At 36.0% G+C, this 22,016-nt stretch overlaps 3 protein-coding genes across 4 annotated transcripts; 2 read left to right on the top strand and 1 right to left on the bottom strand.

Annotated features, from left to right (window-relative positions):
* Nucleotides 1-1,290: 1,290 nt before the first annotated feature.
* Nucleotides 1,291-11,439, top strand: LOC132285601 (26S proteasome non-ATPase regulatory subunit 8 homolog A-like). The gene is made up of 6 exons (XM_059787790.1): nt 1,291-1,485; nt 2,732-2,810; nt 5,231-5,333; nt 8,040-8,303; nt 10,529-10,640; nt 10,955-11,439. The coding sequence occupies exons 1-6, from the start codon at nt 1,381-1,383 to the stop codon at nt 11,093-11,095; spliced, it is 804 nt and encodes a 267-aa protein (XP_059643773.1). The 5' UTR covers nt 1,291-1,380; the 3' UTR covers nt 11,096-11,439.
* A 1,360-nt stretch (nt 11,440-12,799) lies between these two features.
* Nucleotides 12,800-15,438, bottom strand: LOC132285602 (uncharacterized). Of its 2 annotated transcripts, none has more exons than XM_059787791.1 (2): nt 14,516-15,438; nt 12,800-13,271 (listed from the first exon to the last, which is right to left on the bottom strand). In XM_059787791.1, exons 1-2 carry the CDS (start codon nt 15,221-15,223, stop codon nt 13,176-13,178), a joined length of 804 nt encoding a protein of 267 aa, XP_059643774.1. In that variant the 5' UTR covers nt 15,224-15,438; the 3' UTR covers nt 12,800-13,175. The 2 variants fall into 2 exon arrangements, with proteins under 2 accessions (XP_059643774.1, XP_059643775.1); XM_059787792.1 differs by lacking the exon at nt 12,800-13,271 and adding an exon at nt 14,252-14,347 and having other exon boundaries at nt 14,516-15,436.
* Nucleotides 15,439-16,866: 1,428 nt separating this feature from the next.
* LOC132283387 (putative ribosome biogenesis protein C8F11.04) lies at nt 16,867-18,516 on the top strand. Its single transcript, XM_059785328.1, has one exon. It carries the CDS (start codon nt 16,947-16,949, stop codon nt 18,264-18,266), a length of 1,320 nt encoding a protein of 439 aa, XP_059641311.1. The 5' UTR covers nt 16,867-16,946; the 3' UTR covers nt 18,267-18,516.
* Nucleotides 18,517-22,016: the final 3,500 nt, after the last annotated feature.

The raw sequence follows: 22,016 nt of genomic DNA, 5'->3' as shown, positions 1-22,016 counted from the left end.
TTTATTTGGTATTCTTCAATATCTCAAACTACATCCTGCACATTGATCCACCATCAGTTTTGTATTTTTGTACCTAAAATATATATACATAATATGACAGAATTTTGTAACCAAAAGTCATATAATTCAATCATTCACAATTCACCATGTGCAACAAATCTTATATTTATACGTTATAAATTGAATAAATTATTACATTTTTATAAGTCACGTTCATAAGCCTTTTATATAAAAAATTAATAAATATATTAATAATTAAAAATTTAATCTATAATCGAAACTATAGCCATCAATTAATATACTAGTTAATTTTTTAGTGTATAAATTGTTGTGTATCAATTTCTGAGTGGCATACTTTTTTATTACTAGTAGTTGTTATGCTGAGTAAATTATATAATAATTAGTTATCAATATATATATATATATATACACACACATAAACTTTTGTTTGATATGCTGAGTAATTTTTGTTGCAAACTAATTAATATACTTATTAAACATGCTCAGTATTTAATAAATGAACTTATTTAAAATATTAATTAAATCAATGCTATATATATATATACACACATAAACTTTTGTTTGATATGCTGAGTAATTTTTGTTGCAAACTAATTAATATACTTATTAAACATGCTCAGTATTTAATAAATGAACTTATTTAAAATATTAATTAAATCAATGCTTAGGTTTAAGTTAAATTTTAGCATTTTTTTAAAAATATGTTGGTGGTGGTAGTGCAATAGGTTAGTGTTTTTTTTTTTTTTTTTTTTTTTAATTAATAAATAATTATTCTTTTTTAATTAATTTGTTAAATAGATTTTATGTTTATTTAATAAATAAGTTAGTCATTCACTTTGTTTGTTTATATTTGATGTAACTTTGGAATATATTTATAATAAAATAAATATTTAATTTATCATTATAAAAGTATATTTATTTCATACCCATTTCAAATCTAACTTGTTGCAATGAAATTTCAGTCCTATTCCTTTTCCAAATCCCAACAAAGCATAGTGTCGGAAGTCTTGTGAAGGAGGAAAGGAAAATTTAGGCTTCCTTTAAATTGAGGGATTCAAAGGGATTTGGAGACAAAACAACGGGAAAGATAGTTTAGATAAATCATGGAGTGAGAAACAACAATAAGAGAGAGAGGAAAGGGAGCTTTATATAAATGAACTCACGTGCATCCAAATGAACTCATGTGCATCCAAACAAAGACTTAGATAAATGAAGGAGTGAGAAACAGCAAGAAGAAGAGAGAGAGGAAAGGAAAGGAAGCTTTATATAAAGAAGAAGAGAGAGGGGGGAAAGGAAAGGAAAGGAAAGGAAGCTTTATATAAATCAAGGAGTCAGAAACAGCGTGAAGAAGAGTGAAAGATGGAGACGAAGCAGACAGAGGTCTTACAACTGTTCGAACGATTCAAAGCAGCTTTCATTCGGAATGATTTTGATGCTTGTGATAATCTCCTTTCTCAACTCAAGGTAACAAGATCAAATCCAAAATCAGCTTTGTCCAATTTCAAAACCCTAATTTCTTTTTATTGAAATCTATTGCAATTTTGGGGTTAATTTATGAACTAGTTATCATCTTTTGATTTCTTCGCAGTAACTATACTTGAGAATTTTATTTTGTCCAACTCGACTTATAGGGCTTTGATCGAAACTTTAGGTCTCCATCTTTCTATACTTAATTATGTGCAGAAATTTACCAGTGAAGTTTTAACATTTGAGACAGCCTAGGGTTTCGGTTACAATGATTATTTAATCCTGCCATATCAAATATTTTTAGCATCCTGATATCCATTCCTAGTTTCTTTGCCAAAGCTATAATTACGCAGTTTGTTACTCAGAGCCATTAACGAAAATACTCTCATGTAGAATATAGCTGATGGCTTGCATATAGCAATCGGACCATGTACTTAAGTGCACGTTACCTTAGTTTTGTATGTTTTAAGAATCCGACGTATGGTGATTTCATTTATTTATTCTTTTGGGTGATTTTGAATGTCTTTTGTAAGTTATTATACTCTGTTGTACATTTCATAATAGTCTAATCAAGTTGCAGGAACTTTAAATTTGGTATTTTCCTGCTGAAAGCTTAGGTGGAGCATTTAATTGCATCATCAACTTGAAATTGTGATTATTTTAATTACTTGAAAAAAAAAACTTGATTACCAAATTAAAGAGGAACCAAGTATTCAAGGTTGAAACAACTCAATGTTTGTCCTATTTAATAAATTTCATTTAAAATGGAACTGTTGCACACTTGATTAAAGTTTAGATTATTATCTTAATTTTTAAAAACCTCATGTCCCAGGCAGGGCATGGGGCGTGACAGACATCCCATTACTAAGAGAGGCTATAATTGGTAGAAATAAAAGCACATTGTTTGAAAGATACACGAAAAACGAAAAAGAAAAAATAAAGGAAAATTGCACATACACTGCTCTTGGTGAAGTGATGCATGGTGAGAGTTCCAGTAGATTATGACTTTATTGATACCATTACAAATGCCATGCTAGATTCAGAATGTCTTTATTTATCAATCTCTTGCAACTAGCAAATCTGGGAAATTTTGTACCAGAATCTCTAGTTTTGGCCAACTTTGAATTTGGTGCGAATAAAAATAAGCTGACACAACTGAAGTTCTTGTTTACAAGTTCATTGTTATTATTTTAAGTCCTTGATATCAGCATATGCTGCGAGTGATCTTCAATTCATTTTGCAGGTCTTACTGACAGAGTTTAAAAGCCTTCCACCATTGTTTGAAGAAACACCTAATGCAATCAATGAGTTGACAATAGCAAGTATGATTTTTGACTCTATAAGATATATCGTTTGTTTTCCTTTTATGTTTTTTCCTTTTTCTTTTTGTTGTGCTTTTGTTGATGAACCTTGTTTTTTGTCAATTCACATGCTTCTTACTGTATTGGGCTTTGTCTCAGACAGAGAGATGCATACCCATCTATGTCTTCTCTTCTTTTGTGCCTCTTAACTTATTTCTTGTATGGTAATTGATTATGTACTTCTGTTGCCGTGGGACATGCTTAGAAATCTAAAACTGTTACATTTCTCTTTCATATTTCTAATTGCCAATGATCTGAAGTGGAAAGTGTTAGTAGTAATCTGTTATTTAAACGGGTGGGGCATAAATTTTCTTTTATGTTTAAAGAAAGGGTTTCTTAGGTTTGGCCAAATATCACATTGAAAAAACTTTCGAAAATTTCTATCACTCATAGTGCAAACGTTTGTTCCGTCCTTCACTCACACCCCAATCGTAACCTGCACATGTGTCAGAGCTCATAAAATGACTTAAATATACCTTTAACTTTGTCAAAAGAGCTCTCTAACTTACATAATTAAATAAAAAGACTAAAATACCGTAAATATTTTACAAATTTACAATTATATTATTTATATATATGATATGAATATAGTATCTATATATATGAATATGTACACACACACACACACACACACATCATGTAGCCTCTTCTCCCTCCCTCGCCACCACTAGTGCCGCCGACCGCCACCAGTTACCACTCTCTCTACTCACTCACTCTCTATAACTTATCTTCAACAACCACCCAGACTAATATATATATATATATATATACGCGCGCGTGTGTATATATGTAGTGATGATATATATATTTAGAGAGATTGTGTGAATCAATTGTTCAAAGTTAAAACCCATCACAGCGCCACCACTCGTCGGCGAACCCCTCTTCTCCGGCGAACCTCCTCCTCCACCTCCCAACTAGCAACTTTGTAAACCAAGCTACAATTGTGCCGATCAAAGTACCAATGCCCCAATCAATTACCACCACTAACAGGGTCTGACATGTCCACACTTCACACTTAAAAGAAGCATCACCACCCCTTAGGCGGCGGAGCTCCGCCGCTTCCCAGCATCCTCTTTTTCCTCCCCCGATTGCGTTTGGCAGATCCACACTTGCAGAACATTGTTCCGTCGCATTTAATAATCTGTTTGATTTTTTTTATCTGTTACTCATCAATTGGTAGGCTTTCATTTATACAATTAGTGCAACATGTAATGATTTGAACTTGATTAGGAGGGCATGTTTTCTGTGTAAGTGCTTGATCAAATTAGGGTTGAAGATTTGAAGGGCCTCTTTAAATTAAACAAAGTTGTTCACCTATCAGAATCAAAATTAAACAAAGTTTGCCCATCTGACAATATATCTTTAATCAATTCAAAAGTGATTAGTTCATAGTTTATATGCAATTAATTCATGTTTATCATCAGTGGGCATCCAATTTTATTTTATTGTTATAACATGATGGAGTTGGTAGGCTCGCTTAGAAAAGTTTTATCTGTAAGTTGCTCGATGCCCATTTTCTGCTTCCGTATACTCCAATCTTCAACTTCAGATTTCACAATGATATGTATGTGTGTCTATATATATATATATATATATATATATATATTATATTTATATATATTGTAAAGTATACATGCAGTGGTTTTTTTTGCCTAAACATAGAGTGGTTGTAGGGGTGGGGATGATGGTGGTGCAGGTGGTTTAATATAGTGGTGGTGGTGGTCCTTGTGGAGGTGGGATGGCGGGGGCACGGGTGTGCAGAAGAGGAGTGTATCAATTTTAGATAGAGAAACTAATGGGGCAATTTTGTCAATAAAGTTTGCTGATATTTTGGATTAAAATGAATATAAAAAATTAGGGACAAAGTTGTCTTTTCACACGTTTTTAACGGTGTCAACAACGGAAAAGTAAAATTGGACTTAAGTGGTAGTTATTTTCGAAAGGTGTTTCAAGGTGATATTTGGCCAAACCTGAGGGGGTGTTAGTGAAATTAACCCTTAAATTTTTTTTTTTTTTTTTGGCATTAATGATAATCAACGTCCTTTCAATAACTGACGTTGTTGGGTTGCTTTTTGTTCCTTTGGGCTTGGGTGTGAACCCCTGGCATGGATTCAAAGTATGTGTTTTAACTATTTTGGAATATCAAACCTCGGGGAATGATGGTAAATAAATTATTTTATTTATTAAGTTAACTCTATAACAAGTTAGGTTGAACAATAGTTTGCATAACAGGGTATCTCATTATGCATTGTAAAGTGCATGAGCCAAGACTTACAATGAGCTTCCAATTTGAGGTTTTATGTATTATATCTGGTGCAGTCACTTTCATTTTCCGCAAAGTTGTTTCCATTTCTGATTCCTCTTATCATGACAATTTTCAGGGGATATATATGAGCATGCAGTTGTTCTAAGTGTGAAGATTGAAGATCAGGATGCCTTTGAGAGGGACTTCTTTCAGCTGAAACCTTACTATACAGATGCAGGGTAAAATTTCCTTGTCTTTAACTCAGTCATTTCCAAGTAAGGTATGGGTTGGAGGCTGGAATGCCCATTCCCATGGTTTGCTTGACTTGGAGCCATATAATAAACAACAACACTCTTTCCATGCTAAATGGTGGATCTTATTTCGGGGTTTGGTGGAGGAAGGAGTTGTCACGGTCCTCCCTAAGAGCGAGAATTGGTCCCCTTCCAAATCAATACAAGTTATCAGATGCACCTCAATGCTCTAACTTTGGAATTTCTTCTATCCTTTTCTACATACTCTTGCCTCATTTGGATTTTTTTTTTTTTTTTTTTAGATTCTAATCTCATTTATCATTTGAAAATTTTGAATTCCTCGCAATTTCGCATCTAAATATGATGTTTCAATACTTGTAAAAAATTAAGATTTGGTTGGAGCTATTATTTATTTATTTTTTGATAAGTAAGATTTTATTAAAAAGGCGATCAAAAGGGGAACGCATCCCTCAAAAGCAGCCCAAGGCCAAATACCTCCATTGATTTACAATTTCTCCCTAGAACCCAACAAAAAAGAGTACTAATGATGGAAAACTTAAGCGCACCAATAGGAGTCTCCTTTCTTTCAAAGGATCTCCTATTTCTTTCAAGCCATAAACACCACTAGAAGCACAAAGGCGTGACCCTCCAGAAATCAAGAACTTGGGCCCCAACTATACAACCTCTCCAAGCCTCAACTAACCCTCTGGAAGACCTGGGTGTAACCCACTGAACCCCAAACAAGCCCAAAACCAACACCAGCAATCACGAGCCACTGGGCAATGCAAGACTTCTTCTATCAATATCGTGTGCCAACGTATACCTCTCAAAATAGAAGGTATAAAATGGTTATTCGACCAACAATGCCTTATACACTAGAATGATGGTGGCTAAAAAGTAAATGGTTGAAATGCAAATGTGTAGATTACTGTATGATGAAATAATAAGGGGGAAGTTAGAAACAATTATTTTAATATGTTTACTAAATGGTTTGAAGTGGCACCAGTTGGAGATTAAATAAGAGAAAATTGACTAAAATGATTTGGCATGTGTAACGTTGCCTATAGTAAACCAATAACTACACTAACGAAGAACAGTGTTGTAGTAATCCACATTGGAGTAATGTTAGGGGAAGGAAAAACCAAAATTAACATGTATCAACATAGTAAAATGGTATGGTAGAATACTTTTCTGAAAAAAGAAAGATATGGTAGGGTATAGTTTGACTGAAACAGGACTCTGGTAGCTGATCCCAAATACTCGGGACAAGTTATTATTTATTTTGTTTTTGAGTTATGTTATATGTATATTGGCCTCCCCAAGAAAAGGTTCCTGGATCAGCCACTGGTCCATGCCCCTTCTTTTCCTTGAAACAGGACTCGGGACAAGTTCTTAGTTATTTTGTTTTTGAGTTATGTTATATGTATATTGGCCTTCACAAGAAAAGGTTCCTGGATCAGCCACTGGTCCGTGCCCCTTCTTTTCCTTTCCTGGGATAGACCGGTGCAGAAATTTATGTGATACAGTTGCTTGACGTGACCGTTCCAATTTGAGCTGGATATCATATTAACATTCAATTGTTATAGGACTCAATTTTGTTCCAACAACAGGTTTTCTCTTCAAATTTCATCTTTTACATGCTGAGGTAGACTGGTTAGGCAAGAACAGCACCTCTACTTTCATTTGTCCATGCTGCATGCATAGCAAATACCCTGATTTACTTATGTGAGAAGAATACCATATTGTTAACTGCCTTGTTCCTCAAGTTATAACCTGTGTCTTTCATAGACTGGTTAGATTGGTTAGGCAAGAACAGCACCCCTACTTTCATTTGTCCATGCTGCATGCATAGTAAATACCTATGTTACATGGACTCTTCCAAAGTAGGTGAAGTACCCGTGTCCGACACATATTATTCGGACATGGGTATGAGATATGTGTCTGACACTTTTGCTTCGACGTGCACCTAAAAAATATATTCAATTATTATATTTTATTATATTATTACTTCAAATGAGTGAATATTCATTTTATTTAATGTGTTCATTTTGTTCTTTAAAGTAATATAGTATTTATGCGTAATATAGAGACCAAAATAGACTTAATACCGATTTGCTTATGTGAGAACTGAGAAGAATACCATGTTGTCAACTGCCTTCTTTTTCAAGTTATATCCTCTCTGTCTTTCACATGAATGCTGATTTTGATATAACTTACCTAAATTATGAACGAATGTAAGTGCTATACTGAATATATGGCAGTTGTTAACTTAGCTTGAAGAGTGTATGTGATTTTGGCATATGATGAATGTTTAGGCATGTATGGTGTACCATGTGTCTGCCACTTTTGGAAGCATACCACATTGACAAATGTTCAACAAAACAATTGTAGATAGGTAAAAGCACCTCAACATAAATATATATTTTTCCAATCGCTTGTGTTTGAAAATTCTCAGAATTTGCATATTATCTCATATGGTTCACTGATGAATTAGGTATGTCAACGTGGCTTTATCTGCAAGTCCTCTTTGAAAGTACAAATACAACTTATAGGGATCATGTTTATATATGAAATCTTTACTCATTTAATAGCCTGCTGCTAATATTTTTCTGCTACCAGTTCTCTTGTATGACTTGCTCACCTTTTAAATTTTAAAGGCAGTGCTTATGACTTCTGATTCCTTTGATGAAGCAGTGGTCGTCTTCTACCATCCCGTCAGGAGTACCCGATCTTAGGTCTCAACCTTCTGAGACTCCTTGTGCAGAATAGAATTGCTGAATTTCACACCGAACTGGAATTGCTATCCACTGCTGCTCTGGAGAATCCTTGTATTAAGCATGCTGTAGAACTGGAACAATCCTTCATGGAAGGAGCTTACAATCGAGTGTTGACTGCTAGACAGACGGTACCCCATGAAACTTATGTTTATTTCATGGATTTGCTGGCAAAGACAGTGAGGTAAATTGTTTCACTTCAACTTATGGCAATTATTGAAAGGATTTACATTCCCAAAATAAAAAAATAAAAAAAATAAAATTGAAAGGATTTGAGAACAGTTGAAAGATATGTTACATTAAACCAGCACCTTTGCTACTGTTTTGCGTGTTTTTGACTTATTTAATTATTTGGGGTAGGAGTTTTCTATGGTACCACAACTTTAGATTCTCCCAAGAACTACAGAAGAGTAGCAAGAGTAGTAGTTAGTGGACAGTTGCAGGCAACAGTTAAACTTAGCGGGGAGTTGGGCGATATCCTACATGAATCAAACGTTTGGCATTAATATCAATCTTTTCATGGGCACTTGAAAGAAGAACGATCTTTGTATGTTACACTCAGTGCAATGGTATACCTTGGACTACTAAGCTTCAGTTACTTTTATGAAAAAAAGTCAAGTGTTGGGTCTGTGTTGGGGCCACTCCTCCTAGCTTCATGTAAAGGAGACAGTCGAGCGACTAGTCATAACACTACCTAATCGCGTATATATATATATATATATATATATTTTTTTTTTTTGGTAGTGATACGACTTTTTCATTAAAAATTGTGCCAAGTCAAGTCCATGTTAATTGTGTTGGTACTTGGTTATTATACTTCCTTTCTCACATTTGCTACTTTAATTTTGTATATGGCAAGAATTTTCTGTATACAACAATCAACTGTCATTTTAAAAGATGTCTAATGAGGTTTGAATCTACCTAGGTCAGCTACAAGCATTCTTTTTGTCTATTCAGCTCTAGGCCCATGCTCTCTCTCTCATCCCCCACCCAAAACCCACCTCACACCCCCCCCACCACACCACCACCACAACAAAGTATATATATATAATACCCAAAATACGAGTAGGGAGTAGGCGCTGTGCAGAAATTTCAGGAACCTTTGACATAGATTCCAGCAAAATTGCTCTTTAAGGGAAAAAGAAAAAGAATAGGGCCCGATCTCTTCCCATATTCAATCATTTAAGCCTAGGGCATTAAAGAAATGCAACCAGTGCTTGATTATTGTTTGTGGGTACTGTTCACAGTCCAGAACAACCTTGAAACATCAATATTCCTTTGCCTAATTCAAACCCCAAAACCTTATCCTTTCCTTTCATCCTTACAAACCATGAAATTTTTAGGGTGAAATACCCTTACCTCCCTTGAGGTTTGTCCAACTATCTCTTACCTAAAACTATTGTCAAAATGCCCCTTGACCTCCCCTGAGATTTGTCAAAATAAACCCCGACACCCCTTGGGGTTTGTCCAAATTCTCTAACCACCCCTAACGTTAATCAATGTAATATTTTCTAAATACCTGAACTACCCTTAAGTGAGAGAAAATGACTCAAATGACCTTGTTAAAATACCAAATAACCATTTCAACCAAATTTAATTGGACAAAACTAGCCTTTCTTATATCTACCCTTTTGGATTGTTTTTGCAGAGAAAATATTTTTTTGTGGGCAATTGACGACAAATTTTTTTTGAACAAGTGGTTTGTTGATGAATTATTATTAGCCAATGTCTATTTTGATGAATTATATGAATTATTTGTTTAATACTTTGTTTTGACAAGAAATGGTTATTTGGTATGCGAACAAGGTTATTTGAGTTATTTTCTCTCACTTAGGGTAGTTTGGGCATTAATAAAATATTCCATTGACACATTTAACTCTGCCGTCAGGCCTGGTCAGAGAAATTGGGACAAACCTCAAGGGGTGTTGGGGACTATTTTGACAATAGTTTCTGCGGGGAGATATTTGGCCAAACTTCAGGGAGGTCGGGGTATTTCACCCAACTTTTAAATTTCTCCAACTAGTACCTACAATACATTGTATTAGCCCCAAATACACTATCTTGAGCTAAACCAGGTCAATATTGGAATCAATCGCCAAATGGAACTGCTTCCACGTGCTTGTCTTCTATTTGTTTAGTAGTACCGGTTGTTCTAAGAGTGTCTTCCATAGCATTTGTCTTACCTCATTTTGTATGTGTTATATTTCCATGCTTGAGTTTGAAGTGGGTGGTTTCAATCTTGACTCTAAATTAAATCTTAATTAGAGAAATAAGCATGAACTGTGTGCCTTAAACACTTGGGTTGTACGTTGTTAGTTGAAAGAAACATTCTCTCCTTATGACATCATTCAAACTCTTAAACTGTGGCAATTTTTGTGTGCTTATTAATAGTTCATTTTGTAATTGTAGAGATGAAATAGCCGGGTGCAGCGAAAAGGCTTACGACTCTCTTTCTATTAATGATGCTCGACAAATGTTGCTGTTCTCTTCTGACCAAGAACTTTTTGAATATATCAAGGAGGTATATTTTCGTGCAGTTGCTTGAACTTTTTGATACATCTAAGCTGAATAATTATTTAGCATTGAAAATAATAGCCAGCTATGAATTACTAGCCATTTCTGAAAACTAAAAAAAAAGCATATATGTAGTTGGAAGAGGCAAATACTGTGAGAACAAAGGCAATTCAAGTACGTTGGGGAGGTTTTAGAATTGTGCACTATTCTTATTCTATGGATTCTTTAAATTCCAATAGGATATTATCATTGCAAACTTCTGATAAAGGGATCCTTCATGGCTTAAAAAATAATAATAATATTTTCTTTGCAATTTTGCAGGAGCATCCCGAGTGGGAGATAAAGAATGGGTTTGTATTTTTCCAGAAAGCAAAAGAATCCGCCCCTTGCAAGGAGATACCATCTTTGCAGCTCATTAATCAGACACTCAGCTACGCAAGGGAGTTGGAGCGGATTGTGTGAGACTAATACAAAACTCAAGTCCGATGAAAGGAAAATGTTGTCGGGATCATTTTTTGAATTCTAGTTTAGTTTCCATTGGAAGCAAACATTTGGACCTTGTGTGTCTTGGCTCTCTCATTGCTTGTGGAGATAGTATTTTAATTCGTTTCACAGCATTGAGTAGGAATGAACTCAAAATTAAAGTAACAGCTTGCAGTTAATTTTTTTTTTTAATCAAAAAATGGTGGTTGTATCACGCGTGTTGCGTTTGGAACTTTGGATATATTGTATTCCTCAATGTTAACAGGTAAACCATATGATGAAAATGGCTGGAAGTCTGACAATATGAATTTCTTACCCACTGATGAGAGGGGTCTGGTGGATTTTGCTAGTAGCTTATATTTTAATTATTCTAAATTCACAATAATGTATTACGGTCCATTGATCCTTCAACCCGCGGATGGATGGCAGGATGTACCCAACCCACGGGGAGGGTGGAGATGGTGTGGAGTTCACTTTGCAGGTGGGAATATTCACACCCCTCGTGTTCATGTGCATTACAATAGATCCTAATTCAAATTCCAGTCTTGCATGCATCAACAAGTATTTAAGACTCTTTTTCGGTGTTGAAAGATTTTCAGTTTTTGTCATTCATTGTAATTGGAAACAAATAAAATAAGTCTGCACCATAAATGACTGTACAACAAACTGTTGGTGGGAAGAAGAAACTTATTCAAATCCATACCTCTCCAATCTGCTTATCTTCATTGGCTTTGTTGGTGAAGTACTTTGTATTGCAGTTCTCGGGCATAAATAAGGTCACAGACTTCCACTTCCCTAAGAGTGAGAGTCAAGAAGTTGGGTCTCGCTAGGGGATTTAGTTCTGTGGTTATGGACAACGTTTGTGAGTTCGTTTAAGGAGACAGAAAAAATGGAAATTGTGAAGAATGAACATCAAACACTTTTGAAGAGATCGGAGCAGAAGGCTAAGGTGATGGAATCCCAGATTGCTCAATAACACAAGGAATTGGGATAAGCTGAAATATGATTAGTGGGGTAGAAATGGGGTATAAAGTAGAAGACAATTGAAGGTGTAAATGGCGGCAAGGCAGTTAGTTGTTATGGAAGATGGAGAGAAGGGATTCAAGCTGCAGTTGCCGGCCAGTAGTGGCAGCGTCGTCAACAGGAGCAGTTGCTGGAATATGATTGAGAGTAGTGACAATAAATGGTTATGGCAATGGCTAAAGTGATTGTATGATCGTTGCATAGAGTTTGGAGCCAGAGAAGGCAGAAAGACCACCCCTGCATAGTCTAGGCTCTCGGGTTATTTGTTTTATGCATCAACATTACAAATTCTAACATGGATACTAAGATCATGCCTTCTTGATGGTGTCGGTAATGGTGGTGGTTATAGCATTAGTGGTGGAAATGGTTATGGCAATGGCTAAAGTGATTGTACGATCGTTGTATAGAGTTTGGAGCAAAAATGGCGTGTTTAGTATCTGTTCTTGAGACCATCATCCTCAACAGATGTGAATGTAAGCAATTGTGGCGCGGGAATATGCATCACCAACTCTCTAACAAATTCTCACTTTCGGACAGTGATCCATGTCATTATTTTTTGCTCCGTAAACAAATGACACCATACTAACATATCTAAACAGCCTGGGATTAAATTTGATTAGTTTGAACCCCTGTTCATAGTAATGCATAGAAGAGAATAAATACAACACAACACAAGGATGCTAATATTGTAACAATGACAAGAAACTATAGTACTTAGGCCAACAAACTCTCAATTACAATCGTTCTAACAAATTCAGAATAATCACTCTTGAAAAGCACATAAAATATAGTAATAAGTACAGCAGAAATCTCTTCCCCTAAAATACTACTCCCAATTGCAATTGTTCTAACAAATTCAGAATAATCACACTCAAAAACCACATAAAATATATTGTAATAAGACCAGTAGACAGAGAAGGCTCTTCCCAAAGACGTACTGCCTTAAGCACAATTTCAACACAACTCATTAGGACAAACCTCTTCAACAATATTAAATACGTATGGAGAACATATTAAAACCGGTGGAACACAAGTTTTACCATATTTTGCATCTTAAAATTAGTAAATTTCTCGTCTGACTAACTCCAACACCCTTCAGATCCAATTGTTCTTCTTCATAATACTCTGTTTTCTGCAATATGCAAAGAAGTAATTAATTACTAAATTTAAACATAGGGGCTTCACATTGATTGATAACATGCTTGATTCAGTTGATTAGTGTTGTAGTTGAGTGTCCTACAATGTAGTATGGCCAAAAAATGAAATAGCTTGTCAAATCTTTTCGTTGTAGCAAAAAGTTCAGTCCAGCAACTTGAATTCTGAGCCAACATTCTAGTTCTTAAACACTATAGTTGTGTAGAAAGCAGATGCAAATCGAACAAAGTAGATTTGTGTGGTCCAGTCATGTAGGATTTGCCACAGGATGGGCCCTCCAAATATCTTCAATTGTATAATAAAACATATCATCCAAATGAGTCAAAATTACACTAAAATTTAGCTAATCTTTCAACAATGCATGAACATTTTTGCAGTGGGAAAAATGTAGCAATGAGCACTACAATTCTAAAATTTCCATGCAGACTATTCGAAAACCTAAGGTTGATAAGTCTGACAGCAGATTATAATGAACAACAAAGGTCTTCAGCCACCAAAATACTTAAAAATAAAACCAGTTTTTAATAGTTTCTTCACTAACTACGTCAATCCAATTTAATATAACAGACAAAATAGAGATGAGTGATGTGATTTCAAACTGGAAGAAACAATCAAAAGTATTATCCAGGCTATTAATCTCTGATAAGATTGTCACTCGGATATTGAGCAAAGATGTTCTAAGAAAGGATAACAGAATCTACACGTCAGCACTACTTGGAAAGAAGTGTGTATCTCCTAAATAACAAAGAGGCTTGGGACATAACATCAGTTACATATCTAGGAAAATTGTTACCCAATTGAGTTTCATTACTGCTAACAACCATCTATTCTAAAATCAGGGAGAGGTTTGAACAGAGGACCTTGTCTACTCTGATACCATGTTGACAACCATCTACCCTAAAAGCTTAAACTGCTAGAGAGGGTGTAACTTAAATATATAAATCCTTCAACAATTACCATTTAGCAATTGGAACGTCTCAGAACTTCAAACAATCCACAGCAACCCCTCCAAGAAGTCCGTTGTACAGGACTTGGAATCAAAGATATGTAAGGCTGTTAAATGGTTCAAAACATAAAGAAGCCAATAAATCAACCAATCCCATATAATTGCACAAGCTAAAAAATGTTGCCGAAAATAATAAAAATACACGGAAAAAGAACATAAAATGTTTTCATAATGCATATATTCTTTCCAGGAAGAACCAAATCAAATTCACCAACCTGTTTGTTTGTGTTTTTGTCATGACCTTCAGATGCATTGCAATTCTCACCGCCATTATCAGCATGGACACCAGGAATGTCATCAGCTGGCTGCAATATGTTAGCAGCATTTTCAACAGCAACTGGTAACTCCCTTGAGCTTGCATTCCCATCTGAATCCGGCAATTCTGTTTCCTCAAACACCTCCTCTGGTATCGAATCCGATACACCATTAGAGGCCTCACACTCGTTGTTCTCATCTGTAGACGACTCAACTCCTTTTGGCACCAAATTCTTTACAATATCAGAAGGAACCCCATTAGTCTCACTCTCATCCAAAGGCGGCTCAATTCCCTTTGACACCACATCCATGTCAAGAGGTGCCAAAACCCCATTACTCGCAACAGGTGAAGCAGCCTCATTGACCTCAATTTCTTTAGATTCTGATTCAACAACATCTTCTGTTGGAACTTTCGTCGAACACTTTTCAGACAATGACTCAACAGGAGGCTCAGTTGAATGCAAAACCCTTTTCTCCTCCTCCTTGGGTTCCTCTGCATCCACAACAACAGGCTCAGTAGACTCATCATAATTGTCATCATGGGTTTCTTTCACCGTCTCGGAGTTTTCATCAGCAACATCACCCTCAACCACTATAATTCGCCCTTCAGATTCCAATTCCACTTTGTGCGTGTCTTCTAAATTGTGAATTTTTTCAGATTCATCCATTTCTTTATGATTTGAAAGAAAAAACTGACCTGACAGATGATGTTTCTGAGCTTTCAGAGATTTGATATCTAAACTGTTCGCTCTGTGTTGAAAAAGTTTCTGATCATCAGGTACTGTAGGGATGATTAAAAAATTTATGAGTCATAAAATTGGCAGATACCCAATAAGAAAAATCAAAAGAGGAAGTTCAAATGAGAGAGAGAGACCAAAAGTGAAATATAATTGATGATATATAGTCTATAGATGAGAATGACAAGTGAAAAAAACCAACCTATTTGGAGTTGAAAGGTAGGTGGAGATTGAGTGGTAGTTGTAATATGTTTATTAGTATGTTTCTTGGCAGATTTTTGCCTCTTCTTTGAAATCGAAGGCATGACTGGTTGTTGTGTGATAGCATGAAAGCTCGGATACGTTTCTCTCTCTAGATTTCTCTCTCTTACACAAAGGGGAGATGGGAAACTTAGAATTGAAGAAAAAAGAGTTGAACTTTGAAGAGTCTTTTTGAAATTGAAACAGAGGAGGAGGGAGCGAGAGTACTCAGGGTATGCTCCAGACTGGGCCTGGGCCTGGGCCTGGTAAGTACAGTTTGGGCCTTCAAACTATGGTCTAGCCCTACTACTGGACCAATCCACTTTAGTTTAGACTGTTAAAGTTAAGAGTATCCTAGACTTGGGCCTGGGTCAACGTAAATCCAAATCAAGATGAAAGAAAACTTTGAGCCTTCAAATGTATGGTCTAGTCCTTCCCCAGCCCACTTCAGTTTAGACCTTTTATTCAAGGCGTGTTTGGGTTACTGTTAAAAAATTGTTGTTAGTAAAAAACATGTTAGTTATTTGGTAATATATTATATAAAATATTTTTTAATTTGTTTGCTAACAATATTTTTTTAAACACTCTTATTATTAATTTTACAATAATGTCCTTTAATAAAATGTTACTATTATATTTGATAATAACAACTACCTCATTCATCTCATCTCAACAAGACAAAGTGAGCTATCTATAATATTATTACCTTATTTTGCATCTTAGAAGTAGTAAATTTCTCTTGTCTGGACTAACTCTACACCCTTCAGTCCAATCCAATTGCACTTTTTCATAATACTCTGTTTTCTGCAATAAGCAAAGAAGTAATTAATTGATATAACATGCTTGGTTCAGTTGATAAGTGTTGTGCAATGTAGATAGCCGAAATTAAATTAGCCAAATTCTAAGCCACCATTCTGGCTCTTAAACACAATAGTTAAGTAGAAAGCAAACGCAAATTGAACAAAGTAGACAGCTAATCTCTCAACAAGTGGGAAAAATGTATCAATGAGCACACTGTCCGGTTCAATTTGATTCTAGGTAAAAACAGAACATAATCGAACCGTAACGGTTCGTAAAAATTAGACCGGGGAACTTTGAACCCGAACCGAAACCTGGGCCTGGGTCCATTAAAATCCAAATGAATATGAAAGTAAACTTTCAAACGTATGGTCTAGCAGTGGCCCAGCCCATTTTAGTTTAAAAGTTAAAACATTATGAGTGTCCTGGACTTGGGCCTTAAGTAAATTTAGGCCTTCAAATATAGGGTCTAGCCCTGGCCCAACCCACTTCAGGTTAGACCTAACGCTCTTCTTCAGTCCTCTGCCCAACCATTCATAATTGAAATACACGGAACCCTAGCAATACACAGAGCAGTCGCCTATTCTCTCTCTCTCTCTCTCTCTCTCTCTCTACCATGGCGTTATCAACTGGTAGAGCTCTTCGTCATCCTCAGTCATCGGCTAGCTCTAGGGTTACTCCAGCAACAGTTGAAAGAGCAGTGAATGCTCTTCTCAAATGGAAAGACTCGAAATCGAAGACCCAAAAGCCCCAACTCTTAGAACAAGACGATTTCATGTACCTTGTCCTAACCCTCAAGAAAATCCCGCCGAAGTCTCGAACCAACGCCTACAAAATCCCCCTCCCACACCCTCTCCACGAGTCGTCCACCTCCGAGCTCTGTCTCATCATCGACGACCGACCACACAACCCCAAAAAGCTCACCTCCGACGACGCCAAGAAGAAGATCAAATCCGAGGACATTCCGATCAGCAAAGTCGTCAAGCTCTCCAAGCTCAAGTCCGACTACAAACCCTTTGAGGCCAAGCGCAAGCTCTGCGACTCCTACGACATGTTCTTCGCCGACAAGCGGGTGGTTCCGCTGCTTCCCAAGCTGCTGGGGAAGCAATTCTTCAAGAAAAAGAAGATTCCGGTGCCGGTGGACTTGACGCACAACAACTGGAAGGAGCAAATTGAGAAGGGGTGTTCGTCAGCGTTGCTGTACTTGAGGACGGGGACTTGTAGTGTTGTGAGGGTCGGGAAGGTTTCGATGGAGAGAGGAGAGATTGTTGAGAATGTAATTGCAGCCATTGATGGGGCTGTTGAGGAGGTTGTTCCCAAGAAATTGGCGGGTTTGAGGTCGCTTCACTTGAAGTTTTCGGAGTCGTTGGCATTGCCGATATACCAAGCATTGCCTGATATGAAGTTGAAAATAGAGGGTTTATTGCCTGAGAAGGAAGAGAGTGTTGGTGTTGAGTTGGAAGAAATCAAGGAGGACAGTAGTAAGAAAGATGAGAAATTGGGAGGTAAGAAGAAGGGTTCTTCTTCTAAGAAGGGGAGGATTCATGAAGTTCGGTATATGGATGCTATTGACATTGATCAAGAACAAGAATTGGGCGGCGATGACGATGAGAAAGATGACTATGAGAGTGAGCAGAGTGGGGATGATGAATTGGGTAGTGCTGATTCTGAAGGTAAGAAGAGAAAGAAGAGAGATTATAAAACAAAGGGTCAGGTTCTTAGTGAGTTGAAACCATCGAAGAAATTGGCTAAAGTAGAGAATGGAGATGGGAAAGAACATAAGAAAGGTGGTTTGTTGATTTTGGAAGATGGAGAAGAGTCTGGTGGAAGGAAAGAGAAGAAGAAGAAGAAGAAGAAGAGTGGACTTGGCAAGTTGAAGGATGAGACAGTGAAGGCGAAGGTGAAGAAAAGTAGTAAGAAGAAACAGTCAGTTTGAAGGCAGTCTTTCAATCAGCTGACTTTTGTAAGCTCAAGGCCTCAAAGTGACATTCCATAGGGATTTCACAGCACTTTAAGCTTCAGGTTTCGTAGTTTCTTGGTGTACTTCTGCAAATTTTAAATTAATTATATTAATTTTGGTATTTATGTTTGATTTTCATGTTAGCTTATTAACATTCAAGAGTTTGACGTTCACTAGTCAACTCTTATTTGGTATTTTTACTTTCATGTTTGTTTGTGCTTTAAAATGTCCAGTAGTTGTGTGAAAATTTGATATGATAGTGAATATCATACTTTGCCAGTTTGCCTACAATGGCAGTTTGAAAGGTTCTTTCATGGTTACTAATGCTTTTCTTTGCAAAGGCATCACTAGAAGGCTTGATTACTGCAGATGTTTAACTGTTATTCATGGAATTGTTATACTACACACAGAACTTGTAGATTTAGCATTCCAATCGGTCATTTAAGAAGCATAACATGAATATTCATATATAAATTTCCATCCACTTCTCATGGATAAGAGGTGATCTCGCTTTTGTTCATTCACTTTAGCATCGGAGTAGGCATTGAATTTCTATGCAGTTTTAGAAGTTAAACCGTGGGCTATACATTAGGAATTTAGGAGGCATGGAGACATGACTGAAGGAATGCGGCTTACTGATGACAAATTTTTAGACGGGTAAACATTGACACGATTATTTGGGAATCACTGCTGATGCAAACATCATTAAAAAACAACATTCCTCTATACTTTTAAAGTGGATATAGACAAAGAACTTTATTTTGAAGGATTAGTTGAGAAAGTGAAGGATCACTTTAAGCTTCATCTTACATAATCCATGGCCCTAGGTTTTTGCTTAATAGTGTAGGCTGATTGTTATCATTAATTCATTATACTTAGAATGTCAGGGGAAACTAGCACTTGATATCGGCTTTAGCTCAACTTATTTGTTTTTTAGTGCTGGTTATTTTTGTTCGCTCTTCCAATTGCCATAATTTCTTCCTTGTGTTGTCATAAGTTGATATTTTCTCCCATTTAGTCTTCTCAGTAGCCATGAAAAATTTGCTTTGCTTTTCTTCCTCTTCCTCTTTTATTTTATTATTATTATTATGATTATTATTATTATTATTTTTTAAAGTTTTCTCCTGAATGTGGAAAAGAGGACAAACTCAAACTGAAAGGAGGCTATCTAAGAAAGAAATAGCCAAAACAAAAATGTCAACCAAAAATTACACGAAAATCTTCAAGACATAATCCTAGAAACTGAAGACATTCAGCGCGTATCTCTCTACCAATAGCTGCAATAGCTCTGCACTTGTCTTCATGTATTATTAGGTTTCTCTCCCTCCAAATCTGCCACAATATTGCATTGAATTTGAAGAAGCCTCTAGTTAATTTAATTCTCATATGAAAATGATCAGTGAAGTTGACAAACCAATTGATCAAATCTTGGAAAGATCTCAGCAGATTAAACCTCTCCCAATTGCAGATTGAGAAAAACCACTCCCACATAGCATAGTTAAAGTAACTAAAAGTTGACAAAATCTCCAAATTATTCGGAACTCCATGTGGACCCATATTATGTAGCCTATGCCAGATCGAATCTTTAGAATCCTCCTTCTGGCGCCTTTTATACACCTTTAAAGATGCCGTTGATCTCCATCATAAGCTTTATCCAGATCTATTGTGAAAGCCATAGAAGAATTTCTGGATTTGCTTGCCAAAGCCCTTCAACATGTCATGAGCAGTAATGATATTACTTTGTATCTTTCTGCCCTTGATGAAAGCAGCCTGCTCGAAAGCTATCAATTTAGACAGCAGATTGGACAATCTGATAGCCATAATTTTAGTTATGAATTTATAAATGGAACAGCATAAAGAGTTTGATATTTATGTTATGGTCTCCATGTTAGTTTTATTAACATTCAAGAGTTTGGCGTTCACTGGTCAGCTTGTCTTTGGTATTTTGACTTGCATGTTTGTGAGTGATTTTAAATGTCTGGTAGTTGTGAATCAAAACTTATATTTCATTGTGCTTCTTGGGGAAGTTAGGTTCAGGTTTAGTTACTGCATTCTTGTATTAAAATTTGGTATAACATTGAATATCGTACTTTGCAAGTTTGCTTACAATGGGCAGTTTGAAAGGTTCTTTCATGATTACTCACACTTTCTATGCTAAGGCATCACTGGAAGGCTTGATTACTTAAGATGTATAACTGTTATTTATGGAATTGTTGTACTTTTATCGAACTTTAGATTTAGCATTCCAATTGGTCAATTAAGAAGCATAACATGAATATTGATATATAAATTTTCATCCAATTCTCTTTATAAAATTTTTCTCATCCACTTGTCATGGATAAGAGGTGATCTCGCTGTTGTTCATTCACTTTGTGGATTTAGCATCCAAGTAGACATTGATTTTCTATGCAGTTTTAAAAGGTTAAATCGTGGGTGCAACATTAGGAGGCATAGTCATGCATGCGGCTTACTGATAACAAATTTTTATACTTGTAAACAATGACACAATTATTTGGGAATCACTGCTGACACAAATATCATTAAAAAAAAAAAAAAATCTTCATTTCTCTGTTTTAAAGTGAATCTAGAGAAAGAACTTTATTTTGAAAGATTAGTTGAGAAGAAGAAAATAAAGATGCAAGAGAAACAATTCATCAAGTTCCAGTTCAGTAGGTGGAAACCTTGTAACTTGATGGTTGCTGGAGCAGGTCACAGATTTGCTCAAAAAAGCTTTATATTACATAACCCATGGTCCTATGTTTTATATGACCGTTTGTTATCATTGTACTTAGAATATCAGGGGAAACTAGCAGTTGATATCGGCTTTAGCTCAACTTATTTGTTTGTTAGTATGAGTTATTTTTTAATCCTTCCAATGGCCATAAGTTCTCATGTGATGTCATAACTTGAAATCTTCTTCTCCTATTGTAGCATGGAAAATTTCGCTTCAACACTTGCTTGTTTTCTTCATTATCATCAGCAGTTATGATTTTTATTAGCGCCTCGAGATGTCTATTTTGTAAGTCCAGCATTATCATTTCAATTATTTGCACATGCTCATAATTATTGCTCTCTCCCCAGTACATGATTTAAGGTGTCAATTGTGCAACCTGCTTATGAGATAAGGTGGTTTATCCCTTGCATAAAAAACAACATTAGAACCTGGCCTGATAACTGGAATGAGATGTTGAAATCAGCCAGTATGGGGAAAGGAAGGGTATGTGGATTGCCTTTTCCGATGGATTTAAAAACCATCCTGTGGATTAATCTTTAGTCAATGGTGTTCTATCAGCTGTGTTGACACCGACATATGCAGAGAATTAAGGTTATGGACCATTCTTAAGTTCTGTCTTTATTTTTGTTTTCGAGTGTTTGGTGTACGTCCTGGTGGCTATTGTGTTGCACAGCATAGCAATATTGGTTTTCTGAATAGCCTTAGCGAATCAATTCCCCGAAAGCTAACTGGAGCTCAGTTTCCATCAAAACTTCGCACGTGTCACCTGACAATCACCTTCTTTCAACGACAATGTGATGAGAGTTAAGAATGACAAAATTTTTTTTTTTTGGTAAATAGTTAAGAATGACAACTCTGGTAGCTTCAAATTCGAGAACAGCTTTAAGGTCAATTGTTTTGTACGGAAATGTGACCGTTGATGACATGAAAAATCGATAGGAGTGTTGGGGGTAGAAAGACACAGCATGTGAATGTTACTGTGCAAGTGAGTA

Source organism: Cornus florida, unplaced genomic scaffold (assembly GCF_030987335.1).
Source record: "Cornus florida cultivar Cherokee Brave unplaced genomic scaffold, ASM3098733v1 CherokeeBrave_3.0.0_Hap2_Chr11, whole genome shotgun sequence".
NCBI classification, from domain to species: Eukaryota; Viridiplantae; Streptophyta; class Magnoliopsida; order Cornales; family Cornaceae; genus Cornus; species Cornus florida.
Note: the sequence above shows the minus strand (reverse complement) of the source record. Positions and strands in the feature narration are given on the sequence as shown.

Bases quoted from the DNA above. Each gene is read 5' to 3' on its own strand.
- LOC132283387 (XM_059785328.1), top strand. From the start codon at position 16,947: ATGGCGTTATCAACTGGTAGAGCTCTTCGTCATCCTCAGTCATCGGCT.
- LOC132285601 (XM_059787790.1), top strand. From the start codon at position 1,381: ATGGAGACGAAGCAGACAGAGGTCTTACAACTGTTCGAACGATTCAAA. The intron at 2,811-5,230 runs GTATGATTTTTG...GACAATTTTCAG, and splicing joins CAATGAGTTGACAATAGCAA to GGGATATATATGAGCATGCA. The intron at 5,334-8,039 runs GTAAAATTTCCT...TTGATGAAGCAG, and splicing joins CCTTACTATACAGATGCAGG to TGGTCGTCTTCTACCATCCC.
- LOC132285602 (XM_059787791.1), bottom strand. From the start codon at position 15,223: ATGGATGAATCTGAAAAAATTCACAATTTAGAAGACACGCACAAAGTG. The intron at 13,272-14,515 runs GTTGGTGAATTT...TGCATATTGCAG, and splicing joins ACAAAAACACAAACAAACAG to AAAACAGAGTATTATGAAGA.